The 20,012-nt window shown below is 43.6% G+C and overlaps 1 protein-coding gene across 1 annotated transcript in view; it reads left to right on the forward strand.

The window, feature by feature from the left end:
* LOC138633915 (kalirin-like) overlaps nt 1–20,012 on the forward strand; it is a 93,999-nt gene that overhangs the window by 13,470 nt on the left and 60,517 nt on the right. Inside the window, 7 exon segments of the mRNA XM_069720446.1 lie at nt 9,191–9,265; nt 13,613–13,727; nt 15,823–16,015; nt 17,146–17,319; nt 17,414–17,497; nt 17,596–17,727; nt 18,397–18,519. Coding sequence (XP_069576547.1) covers nt 9,191–9,265; nt 13,613–13,727; nt 15,823–16,015; nt 17,146–17,319; nt 17,414–17,497; nt 17,596–17,727; nt 18,397–18,519 — 896 coding nt within the window.

Genomic DNA, 20,012 nt, shown 5'->3' on the forward strand with positions numbered 1-20,012 from the left:
TTCATAATCATATCAAAGTCTGATTCTGGATAATAACTCGCATGATACGATAAGAGTCACAGATTAGAAACGTGTTCGGTGTTACGGGGGAGGCGCCTCTGAGCTGTCAACACACACACACACACACACACACACACACACACACACACACACACACACACACACACACACACACACACACACACACACACACACACACCAGGTCTGACCGCTCGGTCTAAGGTTTTCCTCGCCACAGACAGCTGCTGTCTGGAGACTGAAAGCTGATCCAGTTTCCTCTGATGGCTCCAACACGTGTTGCATGTTTCAACGTTCGCTTCTTCCAGCGCCGACTTTCCTCGAGCAAGGCACCTCCGGCTTCCTCTTGACCTCTGACCTCTGCTTAATCACGTTCATGTGTGTGAGCGTCTGATGGGAAATAACCGCGTTGAGACACCGGTTAAACTCAATGAGCAAATATCCATACTGTATACAGAAAAAAATATGATTTTATTTTATCAATCATTATATAATTACCTGTATAAGATTGTCACCATATCAACTTTCCACAATAATGTCGAATAACGTCATCATCTTGAATTTGTATTGATAAAATGTGGCCATATTGTTTCTTCATATTTTTTTTTTTATTTGGTATTTATCACTTTTTCTATTTATTCTATTATCTATTCTCAGAAGTTACAAAAGAAGAAGGCATGCTGGGAAATGCTAATTATTTTGTGATATGTTAAGCTGTAACTCAGCTGCACCTGATAAAAGATAACATCAAACAGATAAATAGACAGGAAGTGAGGTCATTGGACAAACCAAATTAAGCATTTCCCAGCATGCCTTTCTTTCTTCGTTGACTTTTGAGAATAAAGCAACCAAATAGGTTTAAAAAAATGTTGAAAAAACATGAAGTTTCTGAACATTTTGGAAAAATATAAACAAAGCTGAATGAAATGGACAGAAGACAGAAGGGACATCAGTTTGTCCATAATTTGGACCCTTTAAACCGGAGAATCAGCGTCACCTTATTCTGTTGTTGGCCTCCAGTCGGCTTCAGCTCAGACCAGTTGGACTACAGGACTCGGTGCTAAGGTTTCTGCTGAGTGCGCGCGCGCGCGCGCGTGTGTGTGTGTGTGTGTGTGTGTGTGTGTGTGTATGTGTGTGTGTGTTTGCGCGTTTTGCTGAGTCAGCACCCTCCAGATGGCTTCCCTCCATGTGGCTGGAACGTGGCGTGGATGATGTCATCAACCCCAAACAGAAGGGCTGCGATTTGATTGGTTTCCTGCTGAATGAGTCAGATGGTGTCGAGAAGGACAGAAACACACACACACACACACACACACATACATATATACGTATGTATGTATGTATGTATATATATATATATATATATATATATGCACACAACACTCAGTTTATTAGATCCAACCGGCTGCGAGTCCAACACCTCGGTGAACGATGAGTCAGAGGTGATGACGTCGGTGCTGCTGCAGACGTGTTTCTGTTGCTTCGCTCACTGATCTATGAAACAGTAGAAACACCAGTCGGGACGATGAAGGACGGTTAAACTGCAGCCTGTAAAACAACAAACATTACAGCTGAGACCGTCACGATGACGGTGATTGTCACATAAATACTTGTAATAAATGATCTAATTGTCTTTTTCTAAACATTTTATATGGCTATTATATGAGCTTGATTAAAGTTTGTTCATGCGCATACGACTCATGAAGAAGAGCTCTTTATTGGCTGTAATTCCACGATGTTAATGTCCAAATGCAGTGTGTGTGTGTGTGTGTGTGTGTGTGTGTGTGTGTGTGTGTGTGTGGAGTTTCAGTTTGTTATCGTTCATATAAAAAGAAGCTGATTCAGCCGGTTTGGGTGGAGCTCAGCTATGTGAATCAATGTGACTGACGAGGAGCTCAGAGGGAAAAACAACAGTAAGAGACCCCAGATTTAAACCGTAGAAGAAGAAAAAGCCGTAATGAGGTAACGTCATGAAAAGAGTCAAACCTCAAAAGACGGAAATTAAATCTGATGTTTCTGTTGGTTTCATGGAAACCAATCGAAGTTTTATACAAATTAAGTGCGGCCAGTTCAAGTAGTTTTGATCAGGTGATGATGTCATAACCGTGACGTGCCGATCTTGCTTTAAATGAATCGTTCCTGTGCAAATGACGACTGCCTTGCGTCCTCATAAATCAATGCAACGCGTTTACGAGATGCAATATATGGACGCCCTGCAGGGTCAGCGTGGATGTGCGACAGGGTTCAGAGACCTGCAACGCTAAACGGAAACAACCGATGGCGTTTCGTCCCGATGTGAATTTGCAAAGTAGCATCGCCATGGTTATTGTTTACATCGGGCAGATCCAGATGTCCTCATGATATCCCTGTTTCTCTGGCGCGCCCTCTGGTGGAGTCCTCCGGTAACAAAAAGGCAAGTTTACCTCTGGCCTTCGACTTGGCTTTAGATGTTCCTAATAAATTGGTGACTGAGTGTATAAACATAGAAGCGCACATCAAATATTCAAGGTCTTCCTCAGTTTCCGCAGTAGGTGAGAGATTTTTGTTTTCGTGACCTTTAGCCAAGTGTGTGTGTGTGTGTGTGTGTGTGTGAGCTCATTGTTGTGTCTGTAGATTGAGATAGAGCTGATCGTATTGTTCTGTTTCCTTTGCAGTTACTGTCCCTTAATGAGGAGGAGCTCTCTCTCTCTCTGTGTGTGTGTGTGTGTGTGTGTGTGTGTGTGTGTGTGTGTGTGTGTGTGTGTGTGTGTGTGTGTGTGTGTGTGTGTGTGTGTGTGTGTGTGTGACCTGAATGCGATGCTTGGAAAGCACTTAGCCGGTCCAGCCTCTGTCTCTTCGTGTGCTTGTGGTTGTGAGAGAGCTGTGTGTGTGTGTGTGTGTGTGTGTGTGTGTGTGTGTGTGTGTGTGTGTGTGTGTGTGTGTGTGTGTGTGTGTGTGGTTTGTGTTGGAGCTGTGATGGATGTGGTTTTCCTCTGCAGGGGAAACTGGAGCCATTAAACTCTGTGTGTGTGTGTGTGTGTGTGTGTGTGTGTGTGTGTGTGTGTGTGTGTGTGTGTGTGTGTGTGTGTGTGTGTGTGTGTGTGTGTGTATTGGCCCTGCAGTGTTACAGAACATATGCAGGTAATATGTTGAAATAATGAGACACGTGAATCGTTCATGTTGAGTGGGATCCTGTCGGTCCGCTGACATCACGAGGACATTAACCGCTCACACAAACTTCAGCGTTTCCACTTCATCACACTTCTTCTGCTATTGTACAAATAAAAATGGTTGTACAATGGTTTCCGATGCAGAAGTGTCTTAGGCTGCAATACCACCGAGTGCCACTAGAGGTCGGCTCCATAGACTCCCATTCAACTTCTCTCATCAAATACAAAGTCAATAAAATGTCTCCATTAGTTATCTTTGTGTTGTTAGCTAAAGTCACTCCTTCTTATTAGTTTTCTGGAGGTCCATCTGAAAATAATCCCTCATTCATTAGAAAATAAGATTCAAAAAGACCTGTTTTTGGGGGCGTGTCTGTTTGATTGACAGGCCTGTGGTGCAGTCAGGTTACAGCTATCGGTGGGTGGGACATAGTATCGTCAGGTTTACAATCAGATCAGTCAGATCCACCGTTGGCTCCTCCCCCAGCTCGTCCAAATATGGTCACTTCCTTCTCCAAACCGCTCTGAACTAGCAAAGATGGTGACGGACAGAGTCTGAACTGGAGGCTTCATAACGTTCACAAACCAACGATGACATCACTGCTGGTTGCTGATTGGATTCCACATCGGTTTGGTTTTCCTAAAGCGTGTGACACTTCTTTGCTTCCCTCTAGTGGACAGCTGGGTGTATTACACACTTTGCTGTAGCAGGTTTTGATTGGTTTTCAGGTCGTAGCAGCATCGTGCCGGTCGTTAAGTTCAGATTTTCCAGCAGGTCCTTCGAAAATGTTAACAACAGATTTGAACACATTTACAGAACATCATCAGCGTGTGATGGGGTCTTTACTCCACATATTAATAACATGTGTGCACACATTTTAATAACGTGTGTACACACGTTGAACACACCTGTCGGGCTGCTCATTGATCCCTTCGATTACACGGCTGTGATGATAACCGCTGCGCTGAAGCTTCCACACAGTTAAAGTCACTTTTTTTTTTTCCACGCGTGAGCCGAGTGTGACTCAGGCTCTCCGCGTCGCCGTGGCAACACACGAGGTCCGGCAGCCGGTCGTCGAGGCAGCTGTTGCTAGGGCGCAGACAGCCTCACCTGTTGCCTTCTAAAGACGGTGCGATTGTGGCTGAAAGTGACACATGCTGTGACCTTTCACGCACGCACACACACACACACACACACACACACACACACACACACACACACACACACACACACACACACACAGAGAGCAGAATGCGTCATATTTGTGCTGATTTATGAGGCCGCTGAACGTCGTCTGTTGGCAGCCGGAGTCTTCCTCGGTGTCACCTTCACTGTCTCAACGCCTGAAGCGTTGCTACGTGAACAGACACAAAGTGAAGCTGCTTATCTCAGTCCTCAGTGATGCTCGCCGTCTGTGTCTGTGTCTGTGTGTGTGTGTGTGTGTGTGTGTGTGTGTGTGTGTGTGTGTGTGTGGCAGTGCTAATGGTTTCAGCCGGGCTGCATGTTGACCTTTAACATCCACACGTCTGGAACCACTGAACACCAGCTAGGTGTGTGTGTGTGTGTGTGTGTGTGTGTGTGTGTGTGTGTGTGTGTGTGTGTGTGTGTGTGTGTGTGTGTGTGTGTGTGTGTGTGTGTGTGTGTGTGTGTGTCATGAGAATAGATACACACGCAGACACACACACACACACACACACACACACACACACACACACTGCCACCGGTGACATCCGTTCCTGTCTTGCGTGACTTTGCGTGTGTTTGGTGCACATCGCCGTCGTTCAGGCTTGTCCAGGTTATCTGGCCGCACGTCGTAAATCACTGCGCTGTCGGGAGGACCTCTGGGGCGGTTACCATAGCAACTAGTGAAATACATTAATTTAACATGGGAAAGACAACACGCACAGAGGAAAGCCGAGAGCAACATGTTGTGTTTCTGCCATCCTTTCTTATTTCAGCGGAGCTCAAATCTTTAGGTAAAAAAATTAAAACGGTTAAAAAGAAAAGAACAAACTCAACGATCCAAATCGTCCATTTTCAGTTGAACTTCAAATGTTCTGCACATAAAGTGATGAACATGACCTTTATTGAACGGAGCCGAGGAGAGAACAGGGGCACTTATTCTTTAGAATATTTGATCTCTTATTGTTTTATAAAATATTTTTCATTCCTTTCGTAAATTTTTCATGTCGGGTGTGTCCTGTGACCACACAGGAATAAATCATCTGCTCCTTCACTGTCTTCATATCATGTTTAGTCACGCTCAGACACGTTACATCCACAGTCTGGATATAAAAGTGTTCGTAGCTTCCACGTCTGAAAAATGGTTCCGATGCAGAAGTTGCCTTAAGCTGCAATACCACCGAATGCCACTAGAGTTCGGCTCCAAAAAGCCTCCGGCTCCATAGACTCCCATTCAACTTCTCATCAAATATAAAGTCAATAAAATGTCTCCAGCAGTTATCTCGGTGTTGTTAGCTAAAGTCACTCCTTCTTATTAGTTTTCTGGAGGTCCATCTGGAAATAATCCCTCATTAATTAGAAAATAACTTTCAAAAAGACCTGTTTTTGTGGGGGTGTCTGTTTGATTGACAGGTCTGTGGTGCAGTCAGGTTACAGCTATCGGTGGGCGGGACGTAGTATCGTCAGGTTTCCAATCAGATCCACCGCTGGCTCCTCCCCCAGCTCGCCCAAATATGGTCACTTCCTGCTCCAAACTGTCTCCGAACTAGCAAAGATGGTGACGGACAGAATCTGAACTGGAGAATTCATAATGTACACAAACCAACGATGACATCACTGATGGTTAATGGTTGGTCGGTGTAAACGGTGCTCTCTCTGAACACAATACAAGGCTACACATACACACAGGAGCAGAGTGTTTATGTGTGTGTGTGTGTGTGTGTGTGTGTGTGTGTGTGTGTGTGTGTGTGTGTGTGTGTGTGTGTGTGTGTGTGTGTGTGTGTGTGTCATTCTTGTCGGTATGTTAATGAAGCACACAGAGCTTTGAGGGCAGGCGGTCATTCACGCTCATCAGTTCATTCAGAGTTTTCATGCAGACGAGCTGCTGCAGTCATGTGCTGCTGTAATCACTGCTGTGTGTGTGTGTGTGTGTGTGTGTGTGTGTGTGTGTGTGTGTGTGTGTGTGTGTGTGTGTGTGTGTGTGTGTGTGTGTGTGTGTACCAACCGTGTGCTGCTGTAATCACTGCTCGGCTGCTACTGTACAAACATGCTGTGTGTGTGTTTGTGATGAACATCTGTGATGGAGCAAACACATGTTGGATCAAAGGTGTGTGTGTGTGTGTGTGTGTGTGTGTGTGTGTGTGTGTAAGTGTAGAAGAAAGAAAAGCTGAGATAAAAACAAAACCTGTTGGTAGTTATATACAATACACTCTAGATCTAGAAGATGTGTTTGGACAGTCATGTGATCAAACTGTTGTTCAACATTATGCTAATGAGGTGTGATGTGAGAGGACCGAGACATGTTTCCCTCAGGGAGCACTCGCTGCTGCTGTGTGTGTTAGATTTTCCTTTTAAACGATGATTTATCACAAGAATAAGAAATTAACGAAGCATGTCATTTCATTCAGGATGTTGTTGTCAAAGACAGAAAATAAAATGGAAAAGAGACACGGCTACAAACGGGATGGTTAGATCTGCACCATGTTTTGATCAGTGTGACAAACTTCATCTACACCTGCCACAAGAACGTCAGCAGTTGCAACTTTAACACTTGCGACATAAATTTCAGTGTTTTGACCTAAATGCCTGAAGGTGCAACATAAAAATCTTTGCTATGACATAAACTTTTCTGTTTTGACATTATTATCTTTGCTGTGACATGAATGCCTGCAGCTGCATCATAAAGTTGCGACATAAATCTTTGTGCTCCAAAATAAACTTCTGTGCTGCAACATAAACGTCTTTATTGTGACATAAACGTCTTTGCTTCAACATAAACATCTTTATTGCAACATAAATGTCTTTGCTGCGACATAAACGTCTTTATTGCGACATAAACATCCTTGCTTCAACATAAACATCTTTATTGCGACATAAACGTCTTTGCTTCAACATAAACGTCTTTATTGCGACATAAACGTCTTTGCTGCAACATAAACATCTTTATTGCGACATAAACGTCTTTATTGCGACAAACGTCTTTGCTGCAACATAAATGTCTTTGCTTCAACATAAACATCTTTATTGCGACATAAACGTCTTTGCTTCAACATAAACATCTTTATTGCGACATAAACGTCTTTGCTGCAACATAAACATCTTTGCTGCGACATAAACGTCTTTGCTGCAACATAAACGTCTTTATTGCGACATAAACATCTTTGCTGCAACATAAACGTTTTTATTGCGACATAAACGTCTTTGCTTTGACATAAACGTCTTTGCTGCAACATAAACGTCTTTATTGCGACATAAACGTCTTTGCTTCGACATAAACGTCTTTATTGCGACATAAACGTCTTTGCTTTGACATAAACGTCTTTGCTGCAACATAAACGTCTTTATTGCGACATAAACGTCTTTGCTTCGACATAAACGTCTTTATTGCGACATAAACGTCTTTGCTGGAACATAAACGTCTTTATTGCGACATAAACGTCTTTGCTGGAACATAAACGTCTTTATTGCGACATAAACGTCTTTGCTGCAACATAAACGTCTTTGCTGCAACATAAACATCTTTGCTGCGACATAAACATCTTTGCTGCAACATAAACATCTTTGGTGCGACATAAACGTCGGCCCAGAAACAATAAAAAGCAAATTTAGAAAGTGATGAGTTCGTAACAACAGCTGCTGCATCAGAGCAGATGAACAGAGCAGAAGGTGATGCAGCTCCTGCTGCTTCAGTGCTGCTGGCGGCCTGATAAGTTCGACAATGTTGTCTGCAGCCGAACATTCAGACGGGATGAACGTTCCTTTGTTGGACGTTCAGACACGAGTTAAATATGATGTTGACAGAGTTTAATAAAGTCTGTAATATTTGGCAATAAGAACCCTGAGAGTTTATTTACAGACCCGCACGAAGCGAATCAGGAAAAAAAACTTCGTAGAAAAATCCTGTTTCCGCAAATATTGATCCATAAACACTGATCTATAAATATTGATCTGTAAACATTGATCTATAAATATTGATCTGTAAATATTGATCTACAAATGTTGATCTGTAAACATTGATCTATAAATACTGATCTGTAAATATTGATCTACAAATATTGATCTGTAAATATTAAAATGTAAACATTGATCTATATCTATTGTTCTATAAATATTGATCTATAAACACTGATCTGGAAACAATTTGATCTATATATAGATACATTTTGCAACGGTCACGTTTTGTGTTCTTCCTGCTTCATGAATATAAAACCGTTTTTGTCCCTCTGAGACACATTTTACTGACTCGGTGTTCTCGCTGTGGAATGTGTGTGTGTGTGTGTGTGTGTGTGTGTGTGTGTGTGTGTGTGTGTGTGTGTGTGTGTGTGCGTGCGTGCGTGCGTGCGTGCGTGCGTGCGTGCGTGCGTGCATCACACACACACACACACACACACACACACACACACACACACACACACACACACACACACACACACACACACACACACACACACACCCTCTCAGCGGGACGTGGACATTGGGGCGTGTTTTTTCTGGTTTTCTGCTGGGAGAGAGAGGGGGAGAGCGAAAGGTTTCGTAACGTGACAGACGGATGACCAGATGAACCGAGAGGGACTGAAACATGCAGATTCTAAAAGATGGAGGACGAACGTGTCCTCATGTCCTCACACACTGATCACATGACCGCCGGGTGGAAAAACACCCACTGACCTGCTGAACGGTGTGAAGTGAAGATAGTGACGACAGAAGTCAAACGAACAGGCAGCTGTGTGTGTGTGCGTGTGTGCGTGTGTGCGTGTGTGCGTGCCCGCCCTGTGTGTTGCTCACAGGAATGTTGATGTGATAATGGGATTAGAGCTGAATGTTTCTCTCCGTCTCTCTGCAGTCTCCTGCAGGACTGAAGGCATCAAGGCGTCTGATGTTCTTCCTGTGCTGAAGGAGAAAGTTGCCTTCGTGTCAGGTGAGTGTCAACCCCCCCCCCTCCACACACGCACACACACACACACACACACGCACACACACACACACACACACACACACACACACACACACACACACACACACACACATGCACACAAACACGCACACAAACAGTGGGTATGCACTGAGGGCAGATCTGCGGACATGTCACCAACTTCCTCTTCCGTTTCAGAAATCAACAATTCAGTTTCCCTCTGGAAAATGGCTTTAATTAACGCAAATTCCAAATAAATTCCACCAAAACATTGTGAACAGAATCTCTGCTGAAAGTATGACATCATAAAGTCTCCTTTCAAAATAAAACTGCCTTTATTAACAAAAATAAGTGGTCATTTCCAATCAGTGAGGCTACGCCTCCTCCTCTTCTCTCATCATTAAAACAACCTGCTGCTCGCTATCCACAACAACAGGAAGTGACGGGGTTTGTGGGAAACTTGGTCTTATGATGGAACGAGGAACATGTTAAATTAGTTTTCTCCACTTCCAGCTGGAAGAGACTGAGCTTTGTTTTAGTGTCGAATGAACATGATTTAAAGATCATTTAAAGCTCTTATTTTAACAGCAGAAGGAGCCTTTGTATTCTACAGGGTGCTGTTTTAAAAGGTCTCAAAGTATATAGATATAGATTTCCTTTTATATTTTGATTATAAAGCAGCTCCAGGTTATGTAAATACTGTGAAAGTGTCAAAACGCTCAATCTGCAGAGAAATGCACACGTATTTAGTAACTGAGCTGTCCGGACTTCTGTAAGTTTGTGATGTCACAGTGATTTTGTGATGTCACAGTGAGTTTGTGATGTCACAGTAAGTTTGTGATGTCAGTGATTTTGTGATGTCACGGTGAGTTTGCAATGTCACAGTGAGTTTGTGATGTCACATGTCCACCCTCAGCACGGCCCATTGGCCGACCTTTTTATGTAAAAAAAAAAAAAAAAAGGAAACAAAGTGTCATTCTGTCTTGGAGCTAACAAGCTACAAAGAAAACCTGTGATTGGCCTGGCTGCATGTCACTTAGGAAAGAGTCAACCAATCAGAAGAGAGGATCATTCTTAAAGACACAGACACAAAAAGCCTGTCGTTGGTTGAGCTGTAGAGAGGAGATGGAAAACTGAGATGATTTTTGCTTCTTAAAACCACAAAAATATCTTCTTACGATGACTCGACTAAAAATAAAACACTTAGGACCTTTAATATATAATGGGCCACTGACGATCCAAACCTTTATTGAGCGAAACCATTATCACATTCATCCCAGTCAGAATCAGGTTCTCGCATCTCAAGAATGGCAATAAACGACATGCACAATCATTTTCGCACTATCGTGAAGAAATCTTGTCTGCAGTCCTGAAAAGTTCATTAGTGTGCAGCAGGACGTGCACACGCTCCGAGTCAGGAAGCAGACAGGAAATCCATCACGGGCCCTTTCACACCACGAGCACGCCCCTGCAGCGCTGCAGCTCGCTCACAGCCAAAACAAGCAGACGAAGCAGACACACGAATGTTTTCACTCCGCAGGCCGTTGCGCTCGGCGGCACTCAGCCGGGGAGAACTACTAACAAGATGTCTGTTTTTATTTGGGAAAAAAACCTGTGTCACTTTACTTTGATTTAAGTACAAAAATCTGATACGTTTTAAAGAAAAAAGAAACCTAATCAGAAAAGGGGACTCGGACCCGGTTCTGGTTTTAGTCCAGGTCCGGACCCCTTTACACTGAGTGGTGTTACTCAGGTACAGCTGAGTCCACCAGGAACAGAGTGAAGTGTCACTGTGAGGCGTTACTGGTGAACATCTAACTGCTGCAAAGAGGAGTAAATAATTTGATATTATAATTTTTTTAAATGATTTATTATATTTGTATCAATACATATTTCAATAATTATGTATCAATTAAAAACCCCAAACATCCTCCAGTTCCAGCTTTTGTTGAATTTCTTCCTCAAATCTGACAGGAAATTTATCTTTTTCTTAAAGCCAAGACACATTATGAAGCCATAATAAAATGTTTTCATATTTTACAGAAAAAGATTAATCGAAAAATCCTGAAAATAATTGCTAGCTGCAGATTTTAACCTTTGGATTGAAGCTATTGACACATTTGTACTAAGTGTCAGCCCACGTCATGTGTTGATTTCAGCCATCACCATCTGGGTTTTTTGGAGCCAGAAGTGACCATATTTGGACGAGCCGGGGAGGAGCAAGTGATGCGATGCCCCGCCCCCAGACATATCTGTGTTTGAGTCCTAAAATCTAATTTTCTCAGGAGAGAAGTTACTTTTTGAATATAAGTCTATTGGAGATGGAGATTTTATTTTGGAGCCCCTAGTGGCCCCTCAGCGGTACTACAGTTTAAGATTGTAGTTTTAGTACTGACATAATGCTGCTTCTTTCTTTTTGTGTTACAGTAATGTGTGTAAGAAAAAAACCTCTGAATTACAAACAGAGACTCAGAGAGAGAGGATGTAAAAGCCTGAGTGCCAAAAACAATCCGTCATCTAAATTCCTCCGTAGATTACACACACACGCACGCACACACACACACACACACACACACACACACACACACACACACACACACACACACACACACACACACACAGAGATTTTCCACGTCTGAGTAGCAGTTTCATAAACGGTGTGGTTTGTGTTTTTTAAATTAATCTAACCCAAACATGTCCGCACACATCGTTTATCACAGAGAGGCGGAGTGTGTCTGTGGGTTCTGTTTCCGAGGAGAGTGTGTGTAGCTGAAGTGGTTGCGATGTTATGATATTATCTCGGAGAAGGACGGTGTGCAGGTTAACAGGTTGTGGAGGAACACAGTCAGCGGCTCTTCAACGGTCACTCAGTTTATGGTGTTTATTTTTATAACCCTGATTCCAAAAAAAGTTGGGACGTTGTGTAAAATGTAAATAAAAAGAGAATGTGATGATTTAAAAATCACGTAAACCCATATTTAATTGAAAATAGACCAAAGATAACATATCAAATGTTGAAACTGATACATTCTAATGTTTTATAAAAACATATGCTAATTTTTAATTTGATGGCAGCAATACGTCTCTAAAAAGTTGGGACAAGGTCAACAAAAGACTGGAAAAGTTGTGTAAAGGTTAAAAAAAAAAAAAAAACCTGGTGGAACATCTGACAACTAATTAGGTTACCATGGCAACAGATCAGTAACATGATTGGGTATGGTAGGTAGGTAGGTAGGTATATACTTTATTAATCCCCGAGGGGAAATTTTTTCGCCACAGCAGCATACATACAGGAGCAATAATAGAAACAATAGAATAAAATAATAATAGAATAGAATAATATAATAGAAAAGCAATAAAATAAAAAATATAAAATATAAAATGCACAGTACATACAGTATATATACAGTACATTAAATATCTATATATATTATATACAACAAACCAATAAACACAGTCAACATATATATATAATATACATACAATATATAAAAGGATCATTTCAGAGAGGCAGAGTCTCTCAGCAGTGAAGATGGGGAGAGGTTCACCACTCTGTGAAAAACTGTGTGAGAAAATAGTGCAACAATCTAAGAATAATGTTCCTCAACGTAAAACTACAAAGAATAAGTGGATTTCATCATCTACGGTTCATAATATCATTAAAAGATTCAGAGAATCTGGAGAAATCTCTGAACACAAAGGGACAAGGCTGAAAACCAATATTTGATAGTGGTGATCTTCGGGCCCTCAGGCAGCATTGCATTAAAAACAGACACTATGCTGGAGTGGAAATCACTGCATGGGCTCAGGAACACTTGTGAAAACCATCGCCTGTGAACACAGTTCATCACTGATGAGAAGCTGAAATCTTATTATCAGGCAAGAATGGGACCACATTTCACTTTCAGAACTCCAGAAACTGGTCTCCTCAGTTGTCAAACATTTACAGAGTGTTGTTAAAAGAAGAGGTGATGCAACACAGTGGTAAACATGACCCTGTCCCAACTTTATAGACGTGTTGCTGCCATCAAATTCAAAATGAGCATATATTTTTTTTATAAAACAATATAATTCAACATTTGATATGTTGTCTTAAATATGGGGTTTACGTGATTTACAAATCATCACATTTTGGTTTTATTTACATTTTACACAGCGTCCCAACTTTTTTTGAAACGGCGTTGTACATGTGACGTAGTACACAACAAAAAATTACATCCATGTGTTTTTGTTCAGCCTCGTGTGTGCGTTGTTACTGCGACTCCAACTGTTGTAGTTGCTACCAGGCCTTCTGCTGCCACTACATCACGTACATGCTAACATCAGGCGTGTTATTCGTATGTGTTCTTGCAGGCGGGCGAGATAAAAGAGGAGGACCGATCCTGACGTTTCCCGCCAGGAGTAACCACGACCGAATAAAACAGGAAGACCTGCGGAGGCTGGTGACCTACCTGTCTACTGTTCCCAGGTACGCGCAGGTGGAATCGCTCTTTTAGATTTCACCTTTAACAGCCTCTCCGCTCAGACCGGTGCTTCGGTGGGATTTAGTGATGCCAGATACTCAGAGGGAGAAGCGGAGTTCATGTGGAGTGCCTCCGCGCCGCCCATGCTGTCGAATCAAACGCTCCTTTCTTCTCCGTCTACGCAGCAGACGGAGAGCAGCGCTTAATTTGCATCAGCGTGAAAGCCGCTGTGTTCGCAGCAGACAGCGAGGAAGAGGAGGAGGATAGATAGATAGATAGATAGATAGATAGATAGATAGATAGATAGATAGATAGATAGATAGATAGATAGATAGATAGATAGATAGATAGATAGATAGATAGATAGATAGATAGATAGATAGATAGATAGATAGATGGTGGTTCTGGAGAAAACTGATCAATAATCGGTCACAGATCAATCCTCTCCAGAGGATAAACACTGTCACTTTGTTGTAGTACATCACTCAAATACAGACGTTTAGTCACAGCTGTTGGCGTCTCAGTCGTACTGTCAGAGTGCTTATGTACCAGGACGAGGTTGGTCAGAACAGGTCATGTGATGAAGTAAAAATAAGGTGATGATGAAAGGAGATCTGGATTAGACATCAGAGGTCAAAGATACTTCTGAAGCACTTTTCCACTGAGTGTGTTTACATGAGCATATCGTATTCAGATCATTCAAATACGATGTGGAAAAGGTTCCAGCAAGTTGCCATAAAAACTCAGAGTTATGTTTAATGAAATAAAAAGTCTGACTTATCTGTAAAATAAGTCAGACTTGAATTGAATATAAAGTCTGACTTATCTTAAGTTAATTGAAAAGTCACACTTATCTTGAATGAAATAAATTTTTTTTTATTAAAAACAAAAAAGTCAGACTTATCTTTAGTTAAATAAAAAGTCAGTTATTTATTGTTGAGGTTGCAACTTTTTTTTTTAAAGCTCCTTGAATGTGGTGCATTCAAGGGCATCAAGGGGTGATAAGAAAATACAAATAAGATGTAAAATGGTGATTTTGTGTTTTTCCTTTGATGTTCCTGTAAATGAAAATGACAGCAGGATAACCTTCAGCGTCGTCTGATCCACGCGTTCACACTTTTTACCTGTGTGATTCGAACGCAGCGCGGCCGAACCGCGGGGGACCAAAAATCGGTTTTATCATTCGATCCCAATCAGTCCCGCTCCGCCGCCTCCTGCTCATCGGGCTGCTGTTGCCATGGTGATGAGTGGAGTTTGTGCCTCCCTGAGGCAGACTATAATGAATGTGCTGCTGTTGAATTTGTATTAATAGAGGCCTCATGCGAGCGGAGACGGAGGTGGAGGTAATTTCAGCGTATTTTTACCCTCCATTCAGCAGCAGCTGCAACTTAAGGCTCTTCAGACTCGAGCATCCGCAGCTGGTGAAAAAGGAAGTCGGTTTCCAGGTGTCCAAACTTTACCCTGCAGGAACTAAATGTCCTCTTTTATCCTATCTGTTTTCTAATAGATTTTGTATACTAATAATATTACTATAATACTATCATCTGATCTGCACCTCTTAATTTGACGAGGTGTGAAAGGAAATAGTTCCACATGCGTTTGTTTCCCACGTGTGACCTTGATAAAGTGTCGGAGGGTTCGAAGACTCTTTTCAACATGTTTCAGCTCTGATGGTTAAAACGTTCCCTCCTAAACGTTAAATCAGTTTTATTTCTCCGTCAGCGAGCTGCTGCGGGTTCTTTTCTAATTATTACTGGAGCCACGTTCCTTCTGAACTCTGAGGGAACTGGACTTTAATTTGTTCTGGAAAAGAGAGGAGAAAAAAAAGAGACATTTCTGTTCCCCCTGAGTGAGTCATCCTCATGTTTTAATTAGTCAAACACATCAGTGGTGAAACGCAGCCTTTTATTTCAGATGATTTGATCTCACTGCAGCGGTTTTTAGGTCTCGGAGCTCGTCGGCCGTGCGTTTGTCTCTCCGAACAAACTCCTGCCCTTCAACACAAAGAAAAACGAGACACGAATCAACACTTTTCAGTTTAGACTCACTTTGATGTCGTCCTCACCCCCCTCCCCTCCTTCGTCCTGCCTCTGTCTCCAGCGAGGACGTCTGTAAACGCGGCTTCACCGTCATCATTGACATGCGAGGTTCCAAGTGGGAGCTGATCAAACCTCTGCTGAAGACGCTGCAGGAGTTCTTCCCGGTGGAGATCTGCGTGGCGCTCATCATCAAGCCGGACAACTTCTGGCAGAAACAGAAAACCAACTTCGGCAGCGCCAAGTTCTCCTTCGAGGTCGGTGTTTCATCCGTCGAGCGGTGCCTCAGTTTCAGAGTTTGGTTTCAGCTGAGCTTTTAAAAACAGTGTTTTGACTTTTAAATCTCCATGAGAGAGATGAACAGTCTGATAGAAACGAGCGCCTGGAGACGGCGTTTAAATTCACTTTATCGTTCATAGCCACAAAGTCTCGGCAGAGAAGCTGAAGCCTTTGTAAGGAATTCCTCCAAGTTTCGTTGTTTTGATCAGAATCAGCCCAAGTTACACCTGGTTTTATGAACCTGAAACTGAAGCAGAGAAACATCAAATTTTGGAAATCCTCAACAGAGACCCTTGAAATGCTTCAGAAATTCTACGGCGATGAGCCGGGCAAGGTGTTCTGGGTGATGTTCAACATTTCAAGAGGGGCGGAGCTTCACTGTCCGAGACCGAAGAAGAAGGCGCGTCAGGTCAGGAGACACCAAGTGGGTTTTCTTTGTGTCACCGTGAATTCGTCCCCCAGAGTCAGACTGTCAACATCAAGTTCTACTGGCACCGTCCGAGGCGTCTGAGGGGAAAACACTCGCTGGAAACCACCTGAAATGTTGCGCCATGGCAACAGGGTTCTCCACGACAACTCGCGTGCTCACAGCGAGTTGAAGATTTTCTGTTCCCCGCAAGGTTGAAAACCCAAATTGGACGATGGTGATCTTCGGGCCCTCAGGTGGCACCGCTTTAACAAACAGCCATGAATGTGGAGTGGAAATCCCTGCATGGGCTCAGGAACACTCAGCTGTAAGTGGGCGTGTTGAAGATTTTTTTTCTCCCAAAATCTGATGTCTCTCTGCTCCAGTTTCAGGTTCATGAAGAACCGCTGCTCACAGAATCATGTGCTTATTTTGATCAAGCTACGAAATGTGGAATACTTACTCGCGAAGTTTACAGCTTTAGCGCTCCAATCAGGATCCCAGTGTCTGTTTATCACATTTCTCTCTAAATGCACCATCTTCAGACAGACTCATTTCATCTAAAATCTGACTTCCTGCTTTAAACACAGTGATCAATAAGGTGAGAAGTTCTCTGTGTTTATTTGTCACCGTGTCACAGTAACCCACCTGAGCGATGTCTCCCTGCTATAGTTGATTAATCTCCGATGTTTCTCTGAGCAGACCAGCATGGTGTCGGTGGAAGGTCTGGCCAAGCTGGTGGATCCCTCGCAGCTGACGGACGACTTCGAAGGCTCTCTGGACTACAACCACGAGGAGTGGATGGAGCTCAGAGTGTCTCTGGAGGAGTTCATGTCCAACGCCGTGCACCTGCTGTCCAGGCTGGAGGACCTGCAGGTAGGTAGGGGGCGGGGGGCGGAGCCAGGGGAGATTTCAGAGCATTCAAGGAGCGGTTCACGCCGACGTGACGGAGGTTTGCTGTGTTTCACAGGAGCTGCAGTCTAAGAAGGAGTTTCCTGCAGACGTGGAGGGATCTCGTCGGCTCATAGAGGAGCACACGCAGCTGAAGAAAAAGGTGGAGAGCTGCCGTCCGGGACCGTCTGACACCGAGTCGCAGCCCTCTTGCCACGACACACGTCAAAAAACGATCTTCTTCCTTCTTCTCCTATTCAGGTGCTGAAGGCTCCGGTGGAGGAGTTGGACCGCGAAGGCCAGAGGTTGCTTCAGTGTATCCGGTCCAGTGACGGGTTTTCAGGGAGGAACTGCATCTCAGGTTCTGCTGACTTCCAGAGCCTCGTGCCCAAGGTAGCGCCTCCACTGCAGCGAGGTCCAGTCCAAATCTTCATCTCTGAGATGAGTACCGCTGTGTGTTCGACACATCCAGGCCTGATTGTGCAGAAGTAACTTTCACCCACAGCTGCTGCTCAGCTGGAATAAAAAATAAAAAATAAAAACTCATCAGGAAACCTGCAGTAAATATTCAATGGTGCATAATGGAACGGCCACTTTTAGCAATTATGATGATGAATCTTGAGTGATTCGTTCGCTGTGTTCATTACGAATTGTGAATGCTAAAAGAGAAGCACCCCGATGCGCGATGAAGCGCGGCCTCGTTTAGACGAGACCCGCGGCTCGTTAGCGTCCCTCGTTAGACCGGAGAAGTGCTCGCTGCGCGTTAGCTCGTTAGCCGAAAGACTCCGCAGGGAGAGCTGAGAGAGAAAAACACAGTTTCATCACACAGGTTGTTTGCATGACGCGCAAACTGGATGCAGTTACACTCATGTTTGATAAGAAGCCTGGAAGATGCATCTGTCATTTTACATCTGTATCTCACAGTGCTTTTCATTAAAATACATAGAAAAAAAATGAAAAATGAAACTTAAGGGACAGAACTGTTAAATTCTGTTGATAACAGTAAAAGTAACGGAGACCTTTGGAAGCATCTCACTCATGTTAAATGATGGTTCCCGTCAGGTGGCCAGTCTGCTGGATAAGCTCCACTCCACCAGGCAGCATCTCCACCAGATGTGGCACGTCAGGAAGCTGAAGCTGGACCAGTGCTTCCAGCTCCGCCTCTTCGAACAGGACGCCGAGAAGGTGAGTTTTTGGAACAAAGAGGTGTTAACCCAACCAGAGGTTTACCACGGTTGATCAATAAGTTCACAGAGCGATCCTGAACGCAGCACAGCGATGCACACGGAGCAGCAGGAAGCAGCAACCTGCATGAGGACGTATTCAGAGAAACATCCAATTTTTGGGGGGTTGGGTATTCAACACGCCCACTTACAGCCAAGTGTTCCTGAGCTCGTGCAGTGATTTCCACCACAGAATCATGGCTGTTTTTTAAAGCGGTCCTATCTAAGGGCCTGAAGATCACCATCGTCCAATATTGTTTTTCAGCCTTGGTTGACCATCACATTTCGGGGAACAGAAAATCTTCAGCACATCCAATCACAGCGTGTCTAAAACAGGCGAAAATTTGGTGTGTTTTCATGAGAACCCTGTTGCCATGGCGCCACAGTTCAGGTGGTTTGCAGCGAGTGTTTTCCCTCAGAAGGTCCCATTGGAACTCGGTGTTGGCAGTCTGACTCTGGGGGACGAATTCACGGTGACACAAAGAAAACCCACCTGGTGTCTCCTGACCTGACGCGCCTTCTTCTTTGGGCTTGGACAGTGAAGCTCCACCCCTCTTGAAATGTTGAACGTCACTCAGAACGCCTCGCCCGGCTTGTCGCTTCATCGCTGTAGACTTTCTGAAGCACTGCAAGGGTCTCTGTTGACCGTTTACAGAGTTTGACCCTAAAAAATGTTTCTCTGCTCCAGTTTCAGGTCTGCGGTGAAATCACAAATGTTCACATACCAGCGGTCACGTTAACGTGTGGAAGTCAGTGATGATGTTGAACTCTGAATACTTCCTCATGAAGGTTGTTGCTTCCTGCTCCTCTGTGTGCATCACTGTGCTGCGTTCAGGAACACACTCTCATCAGCTTCAGGATGTGATGCAGACAGAGAGGGTTGAGTCGGCCGTCATAGGAATCTGTTATCGTTGGATCAGCCTGTTAACTCTCCAAGTTGGAACCTAAAAATATCTTCTAAAAGATAATCACATAAGTTTTGCCTTCTTCAGGACAGTTTTAAACTATATTTGTCCTTCTCCTCTGTGGTTTGAATGAATGATTCCCGGCGGTGATGAAGGTCAGTCTTCGGTTGTTCCAGTGGAAAATGAGCCAACGCTGCCTACTCACACCGGCCAAGTGATTAGCTGCGGTTGTGAGTGAATGTTTGGATTTCATTCATCATTAACATACCGGCCTGTTTATGGCAACACGCACAGCTTTTTCTGCTTCAGTTTAAAATGCCTTTACGCCTGAAGGCCTCAGTGTTTAACCCCCTGGAGGGCCCCTGGACCGGGACCACAACAGGACCACGGCTGCTTGAGCTGTGACCTAACGTGGTTGCAGAATTGTTTAGCCTAGTTTGGTGGAGTTGCTGCCACTAGAGGTCGGCTCCAAAATGCCTCCGGCTCCATAAACTCCCATTCAACTTCTCTCATCAAATACAAAGTCAATAAAAGTTCTCCAGCAGTTATC

Source organism: Brachyistius frenatus, unplaced genomic scaffold, assembly GCF_029030835.1.
Source record: "Brachyistius frenatus isolate BFR_SWC_R1_liver_20210118 unplaced genomic scaffold, ASM2903083v1 Contig_241, whole genome shotgun sequence".
Taxonomy (NCBI): Eukaryota; Metazoa; Chordata; class Actinopteri; family Embiotocidae; genus Brachyistius; species Brachyistius frenatus.